This window comes from Lolium perenne, chromosome 3 (assembly GCF_019359855.2).
Source record: "Lolium perenne isolate Kyuss_39 chromosome 3, Kyuss_2.0, whole genome shotgun sequence".
NCBI classification, from domain to species: domain Eukaryota; kingdom Viridiplantae; phylum Streptophyta; class Magnoliopsida; order Poales; family Poaceae; genus Lolium; species Lolium perenne.
In genome coordinates, this window is record NC_067246.2 from 337,804,448 (window position 1) to 337,818,666 (window position 14,219).

The 14,219-nt window shown below is 46.2% G+C and overlaps 1 protein-coding gene across 1 annotated transcript; it reads left to right on the forward strand.

Annotated features, from left to right (window-relative positions):
- Positions 1 to 11,805: 11,805 nt before the first annotated feature.
- Positions 11,806 to 13,039, forward strand: LOC127340482 (serpin-Z2A-like). The gene is made up of 2 exons (XM_051366225.2): positions 11,806 to 12,249; positions 12,329 to 13,039. The coding sequence occupies exons 1-2, from the start codon at positions 12,172 to 12,174 to the stop codon at positions 13,037 to 13,039; spliced, it is 789 nt and encodes a 262-aa protein (XP_051222185.1). The 5' UTR covers positions 11,806 to 12,171.
- Positions 13,040 to 14,219: the final 1,180 nt, after the last annotated feature.

The following is a 14,219-nucleotide window of genomic DNA, read 5'->3' on the forward strand; positions in this document are numbered from 1 at the left end:
AAAAAGCTAGAGGATGGTTGGGAGCCCATCATTAAGAAGAAGGTTAAAGATTTTGATTGTAATGCTTTATGTGATCTTGGTGCAAGTATTTCTGTTATGCCTAAGAAAATTTATGATATGCTTGACTTGCCACCACTGAAAAATTGTTATTTGGATGTTAATCTTGCTGATCATTCTACAAAGAAACCTTTGGGTAAAGTTGATAATGTTCGCATTACCGTTAACAATAACCTTGTTCCCGTTGATTTTGTTGTCTTGGATATTGAATGCAATGCATCTTGTCCCATTATATTGGGAAGACCTTTTCTTCGAACTGTTGGTGCTGTTATTGATATGAAGGAAGGTAATATAAAATATCAATTTCCTCTCAAGAAAGGTATGGAACACTTCCCTAGAAAGAGAATGAAGGTACCTTTTGATTCCATTATGAGAACAAATTATGATGTTGACACTTCGTCTCTTGATAATACTTGATACACACTTTCTGCGCCTAGCTGAAAGGCGTTAAAGAAAAGCGCTTATGGGAGACAACCCATGTTTTTACCTACAGTACTTGGTTTTTATTTTGTGTCTTGGAAGTTGTTTACTACTGTAGCAACCTCTCCTTATCTTAGTTTTGTGTTTTGTTGTGCCAAGTTAAGCCGTTGATAGAAAAGTAAGTACTAGATTTGGATTACTGCACAGTTCCAGATTTCTTTGCTGTCACGAATCTGGGTCCACCTCCCTGTAGGTATCTCAGAAAATTAAGCAAATTTACGTGCATGATCCTCAGATATGTACGCAACTTTCATTCAATTTGAGCATTTTCATTTGAGCAAGTCTGGTGCCATTTTAAAATTCGTCAATACGAACTGTTCTGTTTTGACAGATTCTGCCTTTTATTTCGCATTGCCTCTTTCGCTATGTTGGATGAATTTCTTTGATCCACTAATGTCCAGTAGCATTATGCAATGTCCAGAAGTGTTAAGAATGATTGTGTCACCTCTGAATATGTCAATTTATATTGTGCACTAACCCTCTAATGAGTTGTTTCGAGTTTGGTGTGGAGGAAGTTTTCAAGGATCAAGAGAGGAGTATGATGCAACATGATCAAGGAGAGTGAAAGCTCTAAGCTTGGGGATGCACCCGGTGGTTCACCCCTGCATATATCAAGAAGACTCAAGCGTCTAAGCTTGGGGATGCCCAAGGCATCCCCTTCTTCATCGACAACATTATCAGGTTCCTCCCCTGAAACTATATTTTTATTCCATCACATCTTATGTGCTTTTTCTTGGAGCGTCGGTTTGTTTTTGTTTTTTGTTTTGTTTGAATAAAATGGATCCTAGCATTCACTTTATGGGAGAGAGACACGCTCCGCTGTAGCATATGGACAAGTATGTCCTTGGTTTCTACTCATAGTATTCATGGCGAAGTTTCTCCTTCGTTAAATTGTTATATGGCTGGAATTGGAAAATGATACATGTAGTAATTGCTATAAATGTCTTGGGTAATGTGATACTTGGAAATTGTTGTGCTCATGATTAAGCTCTTGCATCATATGCTTTGCACCCATTAATGAAGAAATACATAGAGCATGCTAAAATTTGGTTTGCATATTTGGTTTCTCTAAGGTCTAGATAATTTCTAGTATTGAGTTTGAACAACAAGGAAGACGGTGTAGAGTCTTATAATGTTTTCAATATGTCTTTTATGTGAGTTTTGCTGCACCGGTTCATCCTTGTGTTTGTTTCAAATAAGCCTTGCTAGCCTAAACCTTGTATCGAGAGGGAATACTTCTCATGCATCCAAAATACTTGAGCCAACCACTATGCCATTTGTGTCCACCATACCTACCTACTACATGGTATTTTCCGCCATTCCAAAGTAAATTGCTTGAGTGCTACCTTTAAAATTCCATCATTCACCTTTGCAATATATAGCTCATGGGACAAATAGCTTAAAAACTATTGTGGTATTGAATATGTAATTATGCACTTTATCTCTTATTAAGTTGCTTGTTGTGCGATAACCATGTTCACTGGGGACGCCATCAACTTTTCATTGTTGAATTTCATGTGAGTTGCTATGCATGTCCGTCTTGTCTGAAGTAAGAGAGATCTACCACCATATGGTTAAGCATGCATATGTTAGAGAAGAACATTGGGCCGCTAACTAAAGCCATGCTCCATGGTGGAAGTTTCAGTTTTGGACAACAATCCTCAAATCTCAAATGAGAAAATTATTAATTGTTGGTATATGCTTATGCATAAAAGAGGAGTCCATTATCTGTTGTCTATGTTGTCCCGGTATGGATGTCTAAGTTGAAGAATAATCAATAGCGAGAAATCCAATGCGAGCTTTCTCCTTAGACCTTTGTACAGGCGGCATAGAGGTACCCCTTGTGACACTTGGTAAAAACAATGCATTGTGATGATCCGGTAGTCCAAGCTAATTAGGACAAGGTGCGGGCACTATTAGTACACTATGCATGAGGCTTGCAACTTATAAGATATAATTTACATGATGCATATGCTTTATTACTACCGTTGACAAAATTGTTTCATGTTTTCAAAATCAAAGCTCTAGCACAAATATAGCAATCGATGCTTTTCCTCTATGGAGGACCATTCTTTTACTTTCAATGTTGAGTCAGTTCACCTATTTCTCTCCACCTCAAGAAGCAAACACTTGTGTGAACTGTGCATTGATTCCTACATATTTGCTTATTGCACTTATTATATTACTCTATGTTGACAATATCCATGAGATATACATGTTACAAGTTGAAAGCAACCGCTGAAACTTAATCTTCTTTTGTGTTGCTTCAATATCTCTACTTTGAATTATTGCTTTATGAGTTAACTCTTATGCAAGACTTATTGATGCTTGTCTTGAAGTGCTATTCATGAAAAGTCTTTGCTATATGATTCACTTGTTTACTCATGTCATATACATTGTTTTGATCGCTGCATTCACTACATATGCTTTACAAATAGTATGATCAAGATTATGATGGCATGTCACTCCAGAAATTATACGTGTTATCGTTTTACCTGCTCGGACGAGCAGAACTAAGCTTGGGGATGCTGATACGTCTCCGACGTATCGATAATTTCTTATGTTCCATGCCACATTATTGATGTTATCTACATGTTTTATGCACACTTTATGTCATATTCGTGCATTTTCTCGGAACTATCCTATTAACTAGATGCCGAAGTTCCTATTCGTGTTTTCTGCTTTTTTTGGTTTCAGAAATCCTAGTAAGGAAATATTCTCGGAATTGGACGAAATCAAAGCCTGGGGGCCTATTTTCTCACGAAGCTTCCGAAGTCCGAAGGAGAGACGAAGAGGGGCCACGGAGGGGCCACACCCTAGGCGGCGCGGCCCCCCTTGGCCGCGCGGCCCCGTGGTGTGGGGCCCCGTGCCGCCTCTTGACCTGCCCTTCCGCCTATAAAAAGTCTCCGTGACGAAACCCCGGTGCGAGAACCACGATACGGAAAACCTTCCGGAGACGCCGCCAACGCCGATCCCATCTCGGGGGATCCGGAGATCTCCTCCGGCACCCTGCCGAGAGGGGAATCATCTCCGGAGGACTCTACGCCGCCATGGTCGCCTCCGGTGTGATGTGTGAGTAGTCTACCCCTGGACTATGGGTCCATAGCAGTAGCTAGATGGTTGTCTTCTCCCCATTGTGCTATCATTGTCGGATCTTGTGAGCTGCCTAACATGATCAAGATCATCTATCTGTAATTCTATATGTTGCGTTTGTTGGGATCCGATGAATAGAGAATACTTGTTATGTTGATTATCAAAGTTATGCTATGTGTTGTTTATGATCTTGCATGCTCTCCGTTACTAGTAGATACTCTGGCCAAGTTTTTGCTATTAACTCCAAGAGGGAGTACTTATGCGCGATAGTGGGTTCATGCCTGCATTGACACCTGGGACAGTGACAGAAAGTTCTAAGGTTGTGTTGTGCTGTTGCCACTAGGGATAAAACATTAGTGCTATGTTCAAGGGTGTAGTCACTAGTTACATTACGCACCATACTTAATGCAATTGTCTGTTGTTTGCAACTTAATACTGGAAGGGGTTCGGATGATAACCTGAAGGTGGACTTTTTAGGCATAGATGCAGTTGGATGACGGTCTATGTACTTTGTCGTAATGCCCAATTAAATCTCACTATACTCATCATGATATGTATGTGCATGGTCATGCTCTCTTTATTTGTCAATTGCCCAACTGTAATTTGTTCACCCAACATGCTGTTCGTCTTATGGGAGAGACACCTCTAGTGAACTGTGGACCCCGGTCCAATTCTCTTTACTGAAATACAATCTACTGCAATACTTGTTCTACTATTTTCTGCAAACAATCATCTTCCACACAATACGGTTAACTCTTTGTTACAGCAAGCCGGTGAGATTGACAACCTCACTGTTTCGTTGGGGCAAAGTACTTTGGTTGTGTTGTGCAGGTTCCACGTTGGCGCCGGAATCACTGGTGTTGCGCCGCACTACATCTCGCCGCCATCAACCTTCAACGTGCTTCTTGACTCCTACTGGTCCGATTAAACCTTGGTTTCTTACTGAGGGAAACTTGCCGCTGTGCGCATCACACCTTCCTCTTGGGGTTCCCAACGGACGTGCCAACCACACGCATCACCGTCGGCGTCCGCTTCAGCTTGTAGACCCACTTGAGGAGTCGGATGATGGCGGTTGCGGCCTCGTCCTTCGTCACGAGAAGGGCGAGCCACATGTACCGTGTCAAGTCATCGACCAGGAGGAGGAAGTACCTCTTCCCGCTTGGTGTAGCCGGCGTGATCGGCTCGCAGAGGTCCCCGTGGACCAGTTCGAGTCGCTTCTTCTCCCGGTACCGTGCCTGCTGCGCGAACGAGGCTCGCCGCTGCTTCCCTGCTAGGCATGCGTCGCAGAGCTGGTTCACGTGCTCCACAAGGGAAAGCCCGCGCACGATGCCGCCTTTCGCCTTGTACATCCGGTTGGCCTCTTCCACTGCCGATCTCGCACTCGGAGGAGTCCATCCTCGATCAGCACCTGGCAGCCATTCTCGTCGCTGGCCCAGACTGATGATGTGCGTGTTCAACCGAGGTATGTAGTATACCCCGGTGATGGCCCGGTGCTCGCCCGACTTGCAGATGAACAACACCGTCCCTTGCCCACAGATGTCGACGGTGGAGCCGTCTCCGAACTTGACGAAGCCTGTGGCGCTCGTGTCGAGTTCTGCGAACGCGGCGCGGTCACCAGTCATGTGATTGGTGGCGCCTGAGTCGAGGTACCAGACGCCTTCCTTGGCGTCCCCCTCTTGCGCCAGGTTGACCTGCGCCTTCTCCTCCACCAGGAAGAGGCTAGACTCCGAGGCAGCTGGCTTCCCCACCTGTTGGCTAGGTGTGAAGGGCTGTCGAGTCTCTGCAGCCAACCCCAAAGGCTGCTGCGCTGGTGTCGCCTCCAACTCCGTGATCCGAGGTGACTCCGACTCCTCCTGAGTTGGAAGAACCCACTGGGCTGTCCAGCGGATCCGGGTGCGCTCCTTCGGAGGAGTCGACTAGCCCTCCGACTCAGCCACCGGTCGAGTCGCTGACTCAGCCACCGGTCGAGACAAGGGTGCTGCCTCCGGCGTGCACGACTCCGCGCTATGGCGAGTCGTCACTTGGAGCTGTGGTGTGGACGCCACGGTGCACGCCTGCATCATGAGCAACGCGTCATCGTTGTCGGCTCCACCACGCACGAGGTGAGCTTCCTCACGCTTCTTCTTGCGGCAATCCCGCGCCCAATGGTCGGCGATTCCACGGTACCAACACGTGGCTTTTGACGTGTCGCGGTTCTTGGTGCCTCTCGCACCCGAGTTGCCTCTGCCGCGCCCGCGGCCTCGCTGCTTGCCGCGTCCGGCTTGGCTGGACAATGCGCCTCCTTCCCGCAGGTTCATCCGTGCGTGCCTCTTCTCTTCAGAGAGGAGCAGCTTGCCGGTATGCTTGGCCTCCGGCTCCTCCTGCTCATGACACTCCTCGGCTGCCTTCAGACGGCCGATGAGCTCCTCTATGGAGAGAGTGTCGAGGTCGAGCAAGGTCTCGGTAGAACATGCCATCTGCGAGAATTTCTTGGGGACGATGAAGAGGAACTTACGAACGACGTCCGGCTCGCTGATCTTCACCCCGAGCACACCGAGCTGCAACACGAGAGACGACAGGCGCATGCCGAAATCGTCGATGTCCTCGCCGTCGCCGAATTGATGGCCTCGAGCTGCTTCTTCAGCCCCATCGCCTTCGCGTTTTGCACCCGGGTTACCCCGAGCCTCATCATTTTCACTGCCTCCCAAGCATCCTTCGCCGTCTCCTTGACAGCAAGGGTGGAGAGCATCTCTGGCGGGACAGACCACAGGAGGCACTCCATAGCCGTGCGGTCCGTCTCGCGCTCCCGGCGTGCCATCGTTGACGGCGACCCAAAGCTGGCGCGCCTCCAGCATGACTTGCATGAGGAGAGCCCAATCCGCGTAGTTCGTGCGACTTAGCATCGGCCACGAACCACCGGTTTCCCGGAGTCCTTCTCCTCGTTGGTGACCACAGCCTTGCCGCCGGTCATCTTCTCCACCGATCTCTCACGAACTCAGGCTCTGATACCAATTGTTAGGTATCACGGTGTATGCACACACACGAGTGATGCTGAAGCTCTTGATTTATTTCTCTACGTAATAGCTTGTCTTACAAGTGATGAGTACATGTCCTTATATAGGACTCAGAAACCGTCTATCCTAGGAACCGTCTATCCTAGAGATGGAGTTCAAATTTGATTTGAACTCTACTACCTTAGCTACTACGCAACGGTTGTTCAAGTTTGTTTTGAACTCTACTACCTTTTTTTTTTTGAACACATAAACCTTCATTGATTTAACAACAACGTACATGTACAATCTTGCATTGCATGATGCATGAAACTGCAGCTATATCTGCATTTAGGCAAGTGTCTGTGCCTGAATCTAAACACCTGTAGCTAAAAGATGTATTCTGAATCTTCAGCGCCAACTTGGCTTGATGATGAGCCCTGAAATTATAACCTCTGTTGATATGATATATCATAGAAGAATCAAAGGCCGTTGAAGAAGCAATTTGAGCGAGTTGTGGTCTGATGGACCAGTGTCCAGGAACACGCAGCATGTTTTGCGATGATGCCGCAGTCGCCAATGTCGCACAGTCTGTCAAGAAAGCAGCCTGCTGGATGTGAAGTGTTTCTGCGATCCGGGATGCTAACATCAGACTGAATGCCTCAGCTTGAATAGCAGATGTTGTTGGAGGGGATATGGCTGAGATGCAAAGCTCAGAGCAACTTCGATCGCCTCCAAGCTTTATGTAAATACCTAAGCCAGCAGCCACCGGACTTCCATCTGGATGTGGAGACCAAGCTGCGTCCGAAAAGATGATGGGACAAGAGATGGTGGATATGTTATTGATTGTTCTTCCCAGCGAGGGTGCTATCTGTTGGTCGGCATGACCCTGTCTTTGCTGTCCTTGCATAGAAGCATGTTGCAGCACCCTAGAGTTTGAAGAGCGGGCTGTATCGCCAATCTGAGAAGAAACTTTTGATTCCATATTGGAGCCCTGCATGATCGCCATCGCTGCAGCATGAACTTGAGAAGGGGTACTTAATTTCCTGCAAAAACTAGCATCGTTTCGAGCTTTCCAAATACACCACAAGAACGTATATAGAGAGCTTATGCTTATTTGTGGATGATGAGAAGTAAGCAGGGCTTGGATCATTTGTGGGATCGAATAATGGTGTTGGGCTAAAAATTCAGTTTTAATATACCAAGGATGACTGTACCAGGCTGCTTTAGCAAAAGGACATAAGAAAAAGAGGTGCATTTCATCCTCTAGTTTTCCACAATAGGGGCAATTTTCACTTATGTGTTTGGAGTACTTACCTGCTCTTTTACCTGTGCTTAGTGCATTCCCGAGAAGTCTCCAGGCAAAAGTTTGGATCCGTGGCGCCATCTGTTTCTCCTTCCACACCTGGTCCAGTAAAGCTATAACATGTGGAGGAACAATCTTTGGTCTCTGACTTGGAGGAAGCTGGAGATTATTAAAGCAGTGTTTGTATGCACTTTTGGGAGAAAATTGTCCTGTAGGGGTTAGTTTCCACACAAGAATATCCTGACCAGCAGTTTCAATAATTGGAGTTTGAAGAATCGACATAGATACTACAGGACTAAACAAAGAGTTTATTAAGTTGACATTCCAACATTTTTGTCCAGTGATCCAAAGGTCTTTTACTTGAGCAGGATAAGAAAAAGGTTGTTGTTGAATTACGAGATTATCATAAATTCCTTCCCAACCCTGAAACCAAGGCGTGCTCCAAACTGAACTATTGCCGTCAACAATTTGATAAGTTATTGCTGAAACAAGTAGTGGTCTCACCTTTAAAACCGCTGTCCAGAAGGCAGATTTCGACCCATTAGATTTTGCTCTCCATATAGATGTGTCGTGATGATACTTAGCTTTCAGAATTTGAGCTAACTGACTCGAGGTTCCTTTGCAAGCCTCCATGCTGCAGAGTATAAGCCCTTGATTGATCGCCTGCAAATTCCTTATACCTAGACCACCTGCTTTTTTGTCGGTGCATATATCCGCCCATGCTCTTAGACACAAGCTTTTTATCGTTTGGTCTTCTGTACACCTGTCCACCAAAAGTTCCTTATAATAGCCGTTAGTTTTGTTAGGAATTTTTTTGAGAAAAGGATATTTGACATGTAGTATACAGGTATAGAGGCAAACACAGATTTGATTAGAGTGAGTCTAGCTGCATGGGATAAACGGTTGGCTTTATAGTTGGAAAGCTTTGATTTGAATTTGTCGTAGATAAAAGCATAAGCTGCAGATCTGTCTTTTGCAGGCAGAATGAGAGGGTGTCCCAAATGAACAAAGGAGTTATCAATATTGGGAGCTGGAAAAATTCTTTTAATATTGACTCGGTCTGGAGGAGGAACGTTTTTGCTAAAAAGAATACCAGACTTGTTCCAGTTAGGGATTTGACCCGAGTCCTGACAAAATTGATTTAAAATGTTCGAGATAGTTTGAACTTCTTGCACGTTAGCATTGCCGCAAACGATAAGATCATCTGCAAACATTAATGAGTGAACAGGAGGGCAACCTGGTCCAAGAACAATACCTGAGAGCTGGTTTGCTTGCAAGGCGTCCTGCAACTTCAAAGATAGTTCGTTAACTGCAAGGACAAAAAGATACGGTGACAAAGGACAACCCTGTCTGATACCTCTGGAGCTTGTAAATTTCGCGTAAGACTGACCATTTATAATTACTGAAAAAGTCGGTGAGGAGATGCAAGCAAGCACAAGTTTTATAAAATGACCGTGAATACCTTTGCGTACAAGAGCTGAAGTAATACAATTCCACTCTATTCGATCAAAAGCTTTAGCTAGGTCAATTTTTAGCATAAAGTCATGGCTTTTCCAAGATCCAAGAGAGAAAGAATGAGCTATCTCTTGTGCCACAATAATATTGTTGGTAATGCGCCTACCTTCAATAAACGCTTGTTGAGAGGGGTGAATGTAATCAGGGAGATGCATTTTGAGCCTATTAGCCAAAGATTTTGCGATAACTTTATAGATGACATTACATAAGCTAATGGGTCTGAAGTCAGAGGGAACAAGGCATTGGAGTTTTTTGGGGATAAGAGCAATTTGAGTATCATTTAGATGTGGTGGGAGAATACCTGAGTTGTAGAAACTCGTAACTATATTTGTTACATCATCTCCTATCCATTCCCAGGCTGAAATATAGAAACCAACATTAAAACCATCTGGTCCCGGCGATGCATTTCTTCTCATGTCCTTGAGTATTCCTAATATTTCCTGCTTGTCTGGAACAGAGTAGGTGAAGTCATCTGCATGATTTTGTAAATTCATATTTGGGATATAAGTAGCATTGTTATTAAAAGTGGAAGTAAAGATGGAGCGGAAATAGTGAACAAATTCATTTGCAATATCATTTGGATCAAACAGGTCATTGCCATGAGCATCACGAATCGATACAATACGATTCCTTCGCTTACGTTTTTGAACCACATTATGAAAGTAAGCCGTGTTTCTATCCCCATGGGTCGCCCAATGCTTTTTTGCGCGTTGTCGATAATATTCAGTAAGCTTGGTCAGAGTTACCTCATATTGGGATACCAGTTTAGCTTCAAGGTTGTGGTCCTGTTGGTGCACCGGCTGCATTTGAATGTCATTGATCTGGTTTTGTAAGGAATCAAGCTGTTGTTGGATCGGCTTCTTCTTCTTACACCATTTTTTCAAAGTACCTGCAAGGTTAGTTGATCTAGCATGGAAAGATTTATTCACAGTAGAAGACCAAGCATTTTTGCAACACTTTGAAAATCATCTTCAAAAGTCCACCAATTTTCAAATTTGAAAGTTAGTCTTGGTTTTTGGAATTTTGACTCAGTAGAGATAAGAATAGGAGCATGATCGCTGAGCATGATAGGTAAATTGAAAACATTTGTATTAGGATAAAGAGCACACCATTCTGCATTTGCAAGACAACGATCTAGTCTCTCAAAAATAGGAGTAGAAGAAAACCTTTTGTTCGTCCAAGTATAGGCTGGACCACTATAACCTAAATCAAAAAGACCACATTGCTTGATGAAAGTATTAAAAGCACGCATACGGTTCCTATTAACATTGATAGAGGTAGTATCATTATCACACAAGATGTCATTCAAGTCACCTAAACAAACAATTGGCTTGCCCAGATTATCATTGAAAAAGCTAGAAATGTGATCCCAAATCATATTAGTAAAACGATGGTGTGGATCCCCATAGACACAAGCCAGAACAAACTCAACATTAGTAGGAACATGTTGAACAAGTGCAAGGATAAGATATCTATTAGAGAACTTAATTGTCAGAGAAACTTCATCAGTCCACATCAACCAGAGACCGCCGGAGAGCCTTTCCGAAGGCACTACAAAGCTATCAGCCATATTGAAACGAGCCTTCAACTGAGAAGCAGTGCATTTAGATGATCTAGTTTCTGAAACAAAAGTTACCTGGGCCCCTGTGGAATACATCAATCTGGCTAGATACTCCATTTTTCTGGAAGTGTGAAGGCTCCGTCCCTTACCCCTGCAATTCCATCCGACGAATTTCAAGGCCGCAGTAGGAGGTGCCACTGTACGTACGTCACTAACAGCAAGATGCAGCCCTGCTCCAGTATTCACATGGCCATAATTAGAAGCAGCGAGTGGAGACCTACTTCTGGAAATTTGTTGTAAGTTTGCACTCATGGAGATTCGTGGAAGGGGAAAACGCACAGAAACCAGAAGAAAAAACTAGAGAGGCAAGATGCTTCGGAACAAAAAACTACAGATTGAGACAGCAAGGAGAAGAGAGAATCTATGGATGGTGGAAGGGGAACACCGTGGCGAAAGCGGCGAACAAAAACAGCATCGACGGCTGAAGATAAGCTAGCTAGGGTTTCCTTGAGGGTGGGGAAATTGAAGAATAGGGGAGAGCCGACGAGGAAATCACTAGGGGGATAGAAGGGGATGGAGCTGATCTGAGAATAGAAGGAAGAATCTGGAGGAAGGAGAGCGGCATCAACGCCAATCACCGGCATGTAGCCAAAGTCGCCATGGCGGCTCTTCTGCGGTCGCGCAGTAGCGCCCGTAACTCTACTACCTTAGCTACTAAGCAATGACAGCTAAATATTTTGAACTGTGCACTGTGCCGATATGCACATGATGCAATGGTGACGCACAAGATTATGCTAACATCGTTATCCTCATTGCATCGACAGAACGCGTACGTACACCATGGGAGACCAGGAGGATTCGAGGCCAAGCAAGAAGCCACGCGCGTCATCGCCGGCGGAGCTCGGCTCTGGCGGCCTGACGGCGTTCGCTCTCCGGCTCTCCAAGAAGCTGGCCGAGGGTGACAACACGGGGGACAAGTCGCCTTCTCGCCGCTGTCCATCTACAGCACCCTCGGTCTGGTGGCTGCCGGAGCTCGTGGCAAAACCCTCGACGAGCTCCTCGCCCTGCTCGGCGCCTCGTCGCCCGACGAGGTCAATGAGTTCGTACGCGGCCTGGCCGCCGCCGCCGACACGTTCGGATCCGGAGGACCGCTCGTCACCTTCGCCTACGGCGTGTTCCACCAGAAACGCATGGAGCTCACGCCGGCCTACCTCCACACCGCTGCCGAGTCCTACAAGGCCGAGATACGCGCCGTCGACTTCGTCGAGGTCAGAACAGCACCCTCCTTCTTTTCTTCTCGCCGTGAATTTGGCCATTGCATGTTATCGTAACTTCTGTGTGGTGCAGGGCGACAGAGAGAAAATCAGGGAGGAGATCAACGGGTGGGTGGCGGCGGCGACAAGCAATCTCATCCCAGAGATCCTGCCGGAGGGGTCCCTGCTGGAGCAGACGAGGTTCGTGCTCGCCAACGCCATCTACTTCAAGGGCACGTGGGAGAACCGCTTCCCCGAGGGCCTCACCGAGCACCTCGAGTTCCACCGCCTCGGCGGCGCCGCCCCGGTTGACGTCCCCTTCATGACCCTGGGGAGCGGAGAACGCAAGGTCTTCCTCTCCTACGACGACGGCTTCAAGGTGCTCAAGCTCCCTTACAAGGCCACCGACGACGGCGCGCGGTACTCGATGTGCGTGTTCCTCCCCCACGAGCGCGACGGGCTGCGTGCCATGGTCGACGCTCTGGCGGCGGCCGGCGGCTCTCTGCTCGACCACGTGCCTAAGAGCCGGAGCAGCGTGCGCGAGGTGCTCCTTCCCAAGTTCAAGCTGTCATTCTTCTGCAGCCTCGTCGAAGAACTTAAAGGCTTGGGGCTCGCGGAGGCGTTCACCGAGGACGCCGACCTATCCGGCCTGGTAGATCAGAGGGTATGTGACGTTCGCCTGGACGAAGGATTCATGTTTTTCTTTCGGGATTTGCTAGTTCTCACTAATTTCGTGCTCAGTTCAGTTCTACATGTGATTGTATATATCGTGATTCATCCATGTGAGTTAAGAGTTAAGTTGTAACTGCGTTTTTTTTTCAATTATAAGTAGAGTTGCAACTAAGATTTTTTCAGTTGCTAGTGGGAATACAAGTAAGAAAAATTATCTAAATCTTCAGATTTGCCTCGTGATTCGTTCTAGCCATCAGTTTTAATGATATCATCTGATAAAAAACGAAATTAATTCTCGAATGAAAAATAGTCACAACCTTTCAGTGAAAGTACAATAGTAGTGGCCAAACTAAATGTTCGACGTCCTGGTACAAGTACAATACTAGTAGTTTGGCGACTTTAGATGACCCACACGGAAAGCGCGCATGCACACGCCCCTTTCCGTGGCGTTTATTCGGAAAAGGCAAATTTACATAACGACATACAATTGTGCAGTATATATCAACTGCTAGCTTCCTTCCTGCACATACTTGAAGTATCGCAAATCGTTGTCCAGCGCCTAAGGATGATGCGCTTTAGGTGGCACGGAAGAACCACCTGAACCATAAGCATCACCCGAGATACTGTTATAGCCACCTGCAACCAAGCAGTGTATATATAATCCTCATCAGATCCAGCTACCAATTTCTAATAGGAACTGAAAGATCTTCCAAGATCCCTTCTCTTTTCCAAGCGGGCGGCACAATATCGAAGAACAAATGAAAGAACTGAGAGTTAATACTACATACCACGGCCGGCAAGCGCGTTCTGCGTGACGAACGCGAGCGAGGCCAGGATCACACACAGGAACACGGCCAAGGCTCTGGAGAAATCCATGGTGGTTGGGAACTTAGGACGAATGCGTGCGTCTCCTGTGCTTGCAGCTAGCTGCTCATGGCTCCACTCCAATGGCGGGGATGCTCTATTTATAGGCGTACGTGCTGGTGCCTGGTGGCTGCGTGTTAGTGTGGTTACAAGTACAGCCACAGCTCGACCGATCGGCACAAGTAGACTTGCCAGGCGACCAAAACGATGAAAAGTAGTTGTGGTAGATTTTGTCCATTCTAGCTAGATGAGCCGGCCAAACTGTGCAAACTCTGGCGGGTAGTGCCTAGTATTCGAGCGAAAGTCGTTCAAAGACAGTAGCGTTTCGACTTTCGACCACGCCAATCATCCAGTTTCTTTTGACCATCCATAGCAAAAACACCGCCCACGGTGCACACCCCGTGGCCATTTAAATTTCTACTGCTAGCTTGTATCAAGATTTCTGTAGT